This window comes from Myotis davidii, unplaced genomic scaffold, assembly GCF_000327345.1.
Source record: "Myotis davidii unplaced genomic scaffold, ASM32734v1 scaffold1203, whole genome shotgun sequence".
Taxonomy (NCBI): Eukaryota; Metazoa; Chordata; class Mammalia; order Chiroptera; family Vespertilionidae; genus Myotis; species Myotis davidii.
The window spans coordinates 451,240-461,681 of NW_006294353.1; the positions used below are offsets into that span (position 1 = coordinate 451,240).

Consider the following 10,442-nt stretch of genomic DNA (forward strand, 5'->3'; position numbering starts at 1 on the left):
CCCAGGAGACACCAACAGATGTTTCCTGAACTCCACTGAATTATTAGTCTCTAGGATTAGAAAGCTAAGTGTCATTTATTAAAAGATCAACAGTGAGATGGCTTCTCCCAACTCCTAGGACATCTGAGCACTTTAGAGTCGAGTGAATGTTGGCATCATTTATGTATATAAAAGGCTAATATGCAAAGTGTCCCCACAAGAGTTTGACCAGGAGACCGGGAGTTCTATCGCTCGCTATGATGTGCGCTGACCACCAGGGGGCGGTGTGAAATGAAGGAAGGCCCTGGCCCTGATTGCCGGCCAGGCCTAGGGACCCCACTGGTGCACGAATTCATGCATTGGGCCTCTAGTATTCAATCAAGTTGCTTACCAAACAGATGGAGCCCTTGCTGAACCCAACAACCATGTGTCCTGGTTTCTGGACTGAGACCCCACAGGTAGGTGTTTCTTCTTTGATGCTGGACAAGTGTTGCTTCCCCCGCACTTTTCCTGTGGCCGAGCTCCACAGACTGACCACACCGCCTGCAGACACGGTCAGCAGCGTGGCCTGGGAAGCCAGCGCTGCCGTGCAGATCCAGGGGTCGGAGGCATCTCCCCGGATATGGAAAATCAGCTCCGCCGTTTCCAGATTCCAAGCATTGACCTAACAGAAGGAGGACAATGACGAGAAAACTCAGCAGGACACCAAGGCTTCAAGGTTTCCAGAGTCAAATGCAAGACCTGTTCTTTCTCATAGTTGATGCATTTTATTTTCAACGCTCTGCTAGTTCCCAATGTAAGGGGGTCGGAGAGAGGTATCCTGAGTCGGATCCTAGAATAGCAAAAGGACATCTGTGGAATGTTTAATGAAATCCAAATAAATCCTGGAATTAGGTTGATAGAAGTTATCAATATTAATTTTTGAGTTTTGACAAATGTTATGTAAGATGTTGATATTAGAGAAGGCTGGATCAAGGGCATGTGGGAACTCTTTATAACATCTTAAAACTTTGCATAAATCTAAAATTGCTGCAAATAAAAAGGTTTATTAATAGAACAAAAGTCAGGCATACCATATGCATTGACATATATGTCCATTACAAGTAATTATTGATTAAAGAAGTTTTCCTGTTTAACCTCACAAAAAAGTATCTTTTTATCAGCAGTAACTATTAAAATAGTAAACATTTGCCCATTAATTTTACTTCTAGGGTTTGTTAAAGAAACAAGGAGAGATACAAAAAAAAATATGCATCAGGAAAGTTATCTCAGTTATTTGAAAGCTCCACTGGACACAACCTATCTGTCCAACAGTAAAGGATCAGTGGAGCCAGGCGATGGAATCCTATGAAATCACTAAGATGCTCTTTTTTGAAGAATGTTTAAGGGTATGCGCCAATGAAAATAGCTTTAAAAAACTGCACATATGGTTTATCCCAATTTTGTTTTATACACACACACACACACACACACACACACACACACTTGTATGCACATACACACATACACATACACCACAGAAAGTAAAATTATGTAAATGTTAACAGTAGTTATCTTTGAGACTATCTGTTATTACTCATTATTTCTTTACTGTTGTTCCCAAACTTTTGCTGATAACAAAGATGATTTCTATAATCAGTTTTGAAATCAATCAACACTTCTCCAATATTTAATCCTGCACTGCCCAGTAACAATATAATGCAAGCCTCGTGTGACTGCATTTTCATTAGCCACTTTGGTTACCTTGGAGCCAGATGCTGAATACACAACCTTCCTTGCTTCATCCACATGAAGGCTCTGAGGTACAGCGGGATCTTTTGAGCCTCCATCCCAAATGGTGAATTTCTCCTGGCCGGAGAGTAGGTGCCACAAGCGCAGGGTGCGGTCCTTGGAGGCGGAGATGGCCTGCGTCCCACTGGCAAACACGGTCACACACCTCACCTCTCCTGCAGCAGGCCAGGGTGGGGAGAGAATATTAGCTGGGAACCGTCTGACCTTGCAACTACCAAATGCCTGTTGGCGTGGAAATTCCCTGGTTTACCAGAGAAAAGATGGATAGGTTTGAAAAGACCAAGTTAGAAATCATGGAATGCGGCAAAGCTAAAGCGAGAGTGTGACAACTGGCTGGGATTAAATCCACTGCCCAGATGCTGAATCTGTGATAAACAGAGATTATTGAACGAAATAAAAGGTCCGCATCATCCAGGGAGTGTAAGAAAAGCAAGGTAGAATTACAGACTGTATAATTTTGGAGAGATGTTTTCTAAGCAAAACATGAAATTTCGAAGACATAATGGGGGGGAAAATTAACCAATTGGACTACATAAAAATGTAAAACTTCAGGAGGTAAAATGTAACTGAAAGGCCTGTGACAGATTGGAAGAAAATATTTGCAGTATGTAACAGACACATGAAGACTCTCCTTAATAAACAAAACGTTCTTACAAATAAGCAAGAAAAACACAAATAACTGCACAAATTGGACCAGGAATATAAACAGGAAATTGACAGACACAGCAGGGTAGACAATAAGCATTATGAAACGATGCTCAACCTCATAGTCACCTCAAAAATGCAAGATGAAATATTAATACTATTATTACCCATCATATTGGCATAGATTGATCGCTGGAGTGCTGGCAAAGACATAAGAAATCAGCTATTCTCCTACCTTGCTATGGGAGTTTAGGTTGACATATATTTGTAAAAAGGTAATTTGGTGCCGTTTATTAAAAGTTAAAATGTGCAATCGCTTGGTTTTGATAACATGCTATAATTATGTAAGATGTTGTCATTCGGGTGAATAAAGGATACCCAGGAGCTCTGTACTATTTTAGTTGGCAACTTTTTGTGAGTCTATAGGTATTTCAAAATAAATAGCTAAGAAAAAGAAGAATAAAGGAAAAGTGTGCATACAATTTGACTCAGAAATCCCACTTCTAGAAATGTCTTACAGAAATAAGAGTATAAAAGGACTTTAGTTGTATCATTGTTTTATATGAAGATATTATGCAGGCATTAAAAATAAAAAATATATATATATTTATGAATATATATATAACCAGTTGACCATGATAATCATTATTATTTTTATAGCCAATACTTACTGCTTCTATGTGCCAAGCATAGTTGTAAGTGGTTTGCATGCATTAAATTCCTTTAATCCTTGTAACAACAGTGTGAGATATGACTATTATCCCATTATACAGATGTGGAAACTGAGGCTTAGCAGAATAGAGTAACTTATCCAAAGCCACCTATTTAATAAGTAGTGGAGCCACTATTTGAACCCAGAGCCCAAGCTCTCAATCACTACAAAATATTGTTACATTATATTATGATAAAAGCAAGTTGCAGCACAGTATATAAAATAGCATGATCTGATTTTTGACAAAAACTCAAAGTATAGAGAGTTATGTTAACATACACCTGGAGAAAATTCACTATTGGCATATGACAAACTGTGAACACTGATCACTTCCAGGAGGAAATTGAAAGGGGGAGAGACTAAAGGAAGGGAGTTTTAGGTCTTTATAATTTAAATTCCAACAAGATAGGGGGTGATTTTTATTTGTTGCAATTTGGGTATTTTCAAGCAACATTTTTATAAATAGTAATGCTTTATAATATATCCCCATAGATAACACTATATTACGTTTAACACGAATTAGAGATATATACATGATATGGAAAAAGGTAAAATATATGATGTTAACTGAAAAATAAACAAACATGGTTGCAAAAGCTTATATGACTATGCCACATAATGACGTTTTGGTCAACAACTGCATATACGATGGTGGTCCCATAAGATTACAATGGAGCTGACAGAACTCAGAACCTACACACAGAACTTAGAACACAGAACTTAGGAGACAGAACTTAGAAAAAAAAAAAAAAGAAAACAAAAAAGATTACAATGGAGTTGAAAAATCCCTGTGGCCTAGTGACGTTGTAGCCATTGTAGTGCAATGCCTCACTCACGTGTTTGTGATGTTGCTGGTGTAAACAGACCTACTGCGCTGTGGGTTGTATACTATGATGCTCCCACCGGTTGTATACTATGATGCTCCCACATGATGAAATTGCCTAACGACTCATTTCTCAGAGCAGATTCTTTTCGTTAAGTGGGATATGACTCTATAAAACCATGTCCTAGCCGGCTTGGCTCAGTGGATAGAGCGTCAGCCTGCGAACTGAAGGGTCCCAGGTTCAATTCCGGTCAAGGGCACATGCCTGGGTTGCGGGCTCGATCCCCAGTAGGGGGTGTGCAGGAGGCAGCCCATCAATGATTCTCTCTCATCATTGATGTTTCTATCTCTCTCTCCTTCTCCCTTCCTCTCTGAAATCAATAAAGAAATATATTTAAGATAAAAAATAAAAACCAAACACCCCTTGAGGAAGGGAATCAAACCTGCAGCCTTTTGGTGTGCAGGACGATGCTCCAACCAACTGAGCCAGGGCAGGGTGCCCCTTTAAATTGTACATCCAAAGCATGTACCTCACTCCTCTCATCCTAGTCTTAGCCCTGGTCTGTCTCTCTTCAGCCTCCAGAACAGGGCCTGGTGTACAGTGCACAGTCAATGATTGACCAAATGAATGAACTACAGTGGTGATGGGACTCTGCAGAAATGAAAACTTCACTGTGCCAAACAAGCTGCACAGATGTCCACAGTGCTCCACCCTCCCTGACCTATACCTTCTGTAGTGTGGCTCTCCTCCTCCCATCAAGAGATAAAGTCTATGTCCCGGCTCATTGACTTTGGACTGTTCTCGTGACTTCCTTTGGCCAGCAGAATGTGACCGGGTGCCAGCTCCAAGGACAGTGCCGGGCCTTAAGAGACCTTGGGCTTGCCCTCTAGAGACCCTGCCTCTGCCCCAGCTCGCCCGCTGGAGGGTGGGAGACCCTGTGGAGCACAGTTGAGTTGTCTCAGCTGAGAACATCCTGGACCAATCAGCTCCCAGATGCCTCACTAACAGATCACGGATGCATGAGCAAGCCTGGCTCAGACCAGAAGAGCTGCCCCTCTCGGTCCAGCCTGACTTGTCAATTCACAGAAGGTGAGCTACATCAACAGCTATTGTTTGAAGCTACTATGTTTTGGGGCGCTTTGTTGTGTGGTGATAACTAACAGTTGCAGGATCAAAGCCAGGGTTTTGATACAGAGAATTGGTAGTGGAGGGTGTTGGGGTCCAGCCCCAGCAGGTCCAGGGGTTCCCATAGGTGTGGACGGAGGCAGCGTTCAGTTGACCAGCATGGTTGGGTTCTCTTGCCTGGTTCTATCCAGGATCTCCAGCCAGGTTCTCGAAGGTGTTTCTTTGTTGTGCAGAGGCAACCCTCATAGTGCTAAGAAGGGGAGCAAACATATTAAGAACAGTATGCCAGGTCCCTTGAAATATATGCTGTGCAGATGTTTCTTCCCTGCAGTGACTGTGTCAAGCAGCAAGGATGGACCGGCTTCCAGCCGGAGGGGATCTGGGGACTGACTGATGGACACCAGGAAGAAGGTGATCCTGAGCCAGTGCCGTGACTCACCTGTGTGCCCAGTTAGGATGTGGATCACCTGATGCTCTTCCATGTCCCACACCGCCATGATGCCATCCTGGGTGCCAACCACCAGCAGCTTCTCTTCCAGGCTCCACGCCATAGCAGTGATGCCTACAGCCCACAGAAGACAACAGTGGGGACATCAGCGCCCAGGTACAAGTGCTCAGCCATGAGGTCTTCTAATGGGTCCCCACTTCACAGATAGGGAAACTGAGGCACGGACAGGTTCAGTCCCTGTCCAGAGCCACACACCTAGGAAGTAGCAGAGCCAGAACTTCGAAGCCAGAGCTGTCAGTAATCATTGACAGCCCTGTACCCCAAAGGGCTGCAGGTTTGATCACACCATCACACCAGGTTCAGATCTCGGCTATAATGTTTATGTTGCTCTTGGGGACTAAACCATAACTTGGTCATAAGTGTCTCTCTAGTTCAGCTATTCTCACCCAGGGGCAATTCTGCCCCCTGGGGAACACTGGGCTGTAATGTGAGAGAATAATGAACTATTTTATTTAATTTAAGCCGCTATTATTTTGGCCTTTGTTACAACATTTGAACTGTATCCTAACAAATACACAGTGTTTTCCATTAAACCAGATTCAGTCTCAGAATCCTTCTCAATACAGCATTATAGTGGCTGACCCTAAATCAATTGTCCCATTAATTGTACTTAATGTTGCTTAGAATTTCTATTTTGGAAGCATTATGCCTTGGGAGTATAGCTTTCCCTATAAGGCAACTGGCATAGAAGTGTTCTGAGCTGCAATAACTGACATTTGAACCACAAGCTAATTGTATTCAGTGGCCTCCTGATTAATGCAAGAGATTGTGGGTGAGCAGAAAAAGGAATGGATGAATGGCGGTGGGCTGGTAGATGGATGGATGGATGGATGGATGGGTGGATGGATGGATGGATGGATGGATGGATAGATGGCTGGGTAGATGAGTAGGTGAGTGAATAGATAGTTATTAAATGGGTAGACAGATGAGTCAATTGGTAGATGGGTAGGCAAACTGGTGAATGGCTGAGTGTATGAATGGGTGGAGGGTAAGTGAGTGGATGGAAGATGGCCAGATGAGGGAAATAGAAAGATAAGTGGTGGGGATAAAGAAGGAAGGAAGGAAAGAAGGACAGACGGAAGGAAGGAAGGAAGAATGAATGGACAAATGGATGACAAATGAATACAGAGCATGAAATTCTCTTGACCCACTGACATTCTGGTGTCCCAGGGAATCTACAAGTTCCATTCGCATCTCAGGGGCCAGTCAGGCACCAGCCCTTAGCTTCCTGACTCACTAACATCAGCCTGTAAATTGAAGACACTCTGTACGATGGGCACTCAATTCTCAGAGACAAGAGCCCTGAGGCAGTTGGCAACCCTCACTCTGGGCTCACTAGCAGTCTTCACACTGGTAGTCTATAGTCCCTGTGGACTGCAGACGCAGCATGAGACAGTGGGGGTAGCCTTGTGGGCACCCTCGGGGCCTCCAGACTGGCAGAGGGGAGCCCCAGAGAGTTGCCTGAAACAACTACTCTCCCTTGTTCCCAGGCAAGGTGGGGAGGGGGGGGCCTGGTAGGACTTTTGCTACACTGGGGAGACCCACCTTTGTGACAGCCAGTGAGGGTCGCCCGGAGGGGTCCTCCTGGGGGTTGGAGGAATCCTCCCAGAGGCACCAGCACAGGGTGTGGGCACTCCCGGAACCAGCACTGGGCCTGTTGGCACAGCTCTCCCACCAGTGCCGGATGCGAGGTGGCGAAGAAATAGAGTCTGGCCAGGATTTCTGTATATAGGATGCTCCTCTCTGCAACAGAGGGGACTCCAGTTAAAGGGAGGGGCTCTGCTTTTCTGGGTCAAGCATGCCCCCTTTTGCCCATCATCCTCTCCTGCCCCTTATCCAGGCACATTTGCCCCTACTTCAAGTGCGCAGGTGGTTTCCAGCCTTTGGGCCTCCGCCGGGAACGTTTTCTTCCCCTCCCCTTTCTCGTGCCGATCATCTCATTCTCATCTCAGCTCAAAGGTCACTTCGGAAAAAAGCATTCTCCAGTCCAGCCCTCCAGTCCGCACAGTCCCCGCCCCAGGCCTTATCGCAGTTGCAATCTGGCGTTTCTTTGCGTTTTATTCTGGGGCCCAGCCACCCCCACTACCCTAGACCGGGAGTTTCCTGGAAACAGGAATAATGTTTGTCTTGTTCATTGCTGTGTCCTTACTGCCTAGAACCTTATAGACACCCAACAAGTCTTGGTGAGAGAAATTCCCGGTCATTTCCCCAGCACTTCACAGTGACCTAGCGTATTAGTTTCTTGTGGCTGCTGTAACAAAAGGCCACAAGCTGGACGGCTTAAAACAACAGAACTTTATTCTCTCCCAGTTCTGGAGACGAGAAGTCCACAGACAAAGTGTCGGCGGGGCTGTGCTCCCTCGGAAGGCTCTAGGACAGGATACTTCCTCGTCTCTTCCAGCTTCTTGGGGCTCCAGGCATCCTTGGCTTGTGGCTGCATCACCCAGATCTCTGCCTTCATCTTCACACAGCCTTCTGCTCTGTGTGTCTCCATGTTTTCTCCTTTTCTGTTTCAAATCTCTCTCTCTGCTTCCTTTTTATAAGGATACTTGTGATTTAATTGAGGGTCCACCTGGATAATCTGGCATGAAGTCTTCATCTCATGATCCTTAACTTAATCATGTCTTTTGCCATATAAGGGGATTGTCACAGGTTCCAGGCATTAGGAAGTGAATATATATTGGGGGTGAGGGTTTGGAATTTTTTTCTGCTTACCACACAGGGATATCATCAGTATTATCCCAAGTTTATAAAGGGAAAAATTGGTGCACAGAGAGGTTAATCAATTTGCATAAGGTCACACAGCCAGTCAGAGGCAGGAATCTGACCCAAAGAGTTTGATTCCAATGCTAAGTAAAGACCAGGGACACTGAAGGCAGACAGTTTACCTGTCCCTGCCGTGGGGCCCTGGGGCAGTAGTGGCAATGGCCTGTGCCTTGGTTTGCTGGTGGATGAAATGGGGCAGAGCCAAGACCGAGGGCAAGTGCCTCACTCGTCATGGATGCAGAATTTAAGGTGGCGCCTGTGAGCTCAACCATTAAGATAAATATAATTTTAATGCCATATTTAAAAAATAAAAATGAATGCACCTAAAACCCATTGTAAGAAACATGCCTCTAATTCATAGAAAAGAAACAGCATGTGACCAGGCGGTTACTGAGCAAATTTCCCCAGAGCAAACAGGATGTGGGGGTTGGGGGAGAGGATGAGAGCTGTACATGTGGCTGATAGCACGTGTCCTAGGAAGATTCCTCTACCAGTGGTTGGCAAACTGTGGCTTTTTGAGCTGTGCACCTGGCTCAGAGCACATTTTCCAGGAAAATTCCCCCAAACAAAGGGAGGTGGAGTCAGCTAGAAACTCAGCCCGATTTTTTTAATGGCCCAATGGGAGGCAGCAAGACATAGGCAACTATTAGGAAACAGGTGACCAAATAGTACTCAGCGTAGATGAGTAGGTGAGTGAATAGATAGTTATTAAATGGGTAGACAGATGAGTCAATTGGTAGATGGGTAGGCAAACTGGTGAATGGCTGAGTGTATGAATGGGTGGAGGGTAAGTGAGTGGATGGAAGATGGCCAGATGAGGGAAATAGAAAGATAAGTGGTGTGGATAGAGGGACGGAAGGAAGGTAACTAATGGAAGTATGAGTGGTGATGGGTAGATGGATGGAAGGAAGGATGGATGGATGGATAATTGATGGAAGGATGGATAAGATAACAGAGAGATATATGAATGGAAGAAAAGGAAGAGAGGTTAATGGATAGATGAATAGATGGATGGAAGGAAGAAAGCAAGAAGGAAAGGAAGGCGGGAGAAAGAAAGAAGGAAGGAAGGAAAGAAGGACAGACGGAAGGAAGGAAGGAAGAATGAATGGACAAATGGATGACAAATGAATACAGAAATTCTCTTGACCCACTGACATTCTGGTGTCCCAGGGAATCTACAAGTTCCATTCGCATCTCAGGGGCCAGTCAGGCACCAGCCCTTAGCTTCCTGACTCACTAACATCAGCCTGTAAATTGAAGACACTCTGTACGATGGGCACTCAATTCTCAGAGACAAGAGCCCTGAGGCAGTTGGCACCCCTCACTCTGGGCTCACTAGCAGTCTTCACACTGGTAGTCTATAGTCCCTGTGGACTGCAGACGCAGCATGAGACAGTGGGGGTAGCCTTGTGGGCACCCTCGGGGCCTCCAGACTGGCAGAGGGGAGCCCCAGAGAGTTGCCTGAAACAACTACCCTCCCTTGTTCCCAGGCAAGGTGGGGAGGGGAGAGGGGCCTGGTAGGACTTTTGCTACACTGGGGAGACCCACCTTTGTGACAGCCAGTGAGGGTCGCCCGGAGGGGTCCTCCTGGGGGTTGGAGGAATCCTCCCAGAGGCACCAGCACAGGGTGTGGGCACTCCCGGAACCAGCGCTGGGCCTGTTGGCACAGCTCTCCCACCAGTGCCGGATGCGAGGTGGCGAAGAAATAGAGTCTGGCCAGGATTTCTGTATATAGGATGCTCCTCTCTGCAACAGAGGGGACTCCAGTTAAAGGGAGGGGCTCTGCTTTTCTGGGTCAAGCATGCCCCCTTTTGCCCATCATCCTCTCCTGCCCCTTATCCAGGCACATTTGCCCCTACTTCAAGTGCGCAGGCAGTTTCCAGCCTTTGGGCCTCCGCTGGGAACGTTTTCTTCCCCTCCCCTTTCTCGTGCAGATCATCTCATTCTCATCTCAGCTCAAAGGTCACTTCGGGAAAAAAGCATTCTCCAGTCCAGCCCTCCAGTCTGCACAGTCCCCGCCCCAGGCCTTATCGCAGTTGCAATCTGGCGTTTCTTTGCGTTTTATTCTGGGGCCCAGCCACCTCCACTACCC

The 10,442-nt window shown here is 45.8% G+C and overlaps 1 protein-coding gene across 1 annotated transcript in view; it reads right to left on the minus strand.

The window, feature by feature from the left end:
• Window positions 1–10,442, minus strand: part of NWD1 (NACHT and WD repeat domain containing 1) — a 115,386-nt gene that overhangs the window by 37,453 nt on the left and 67,491 nt on the right. The window contains exons 11-14 of the mRNA XM_006768436.2: window positions 9,899–10,096; window positions 5,516–5,638; window positions 1,723–1,925; window positions 371–643 (exon numbers count right to left, since the gene is read on the minus strand). Of these exons, the coding sequence (XP_006768499.1) occupies window positions 371–643; window positions 1,723–1,925; window positions 5,516–5,638; window positions 9,899–10,096 (797 nt within the window). The remainder of the gene's footprint in view (window positions 1–370; window positions 644–1,722; window positions 1,926–5,515; window positions 5,639–9,898; window positions 10,097–10,442) is intronic.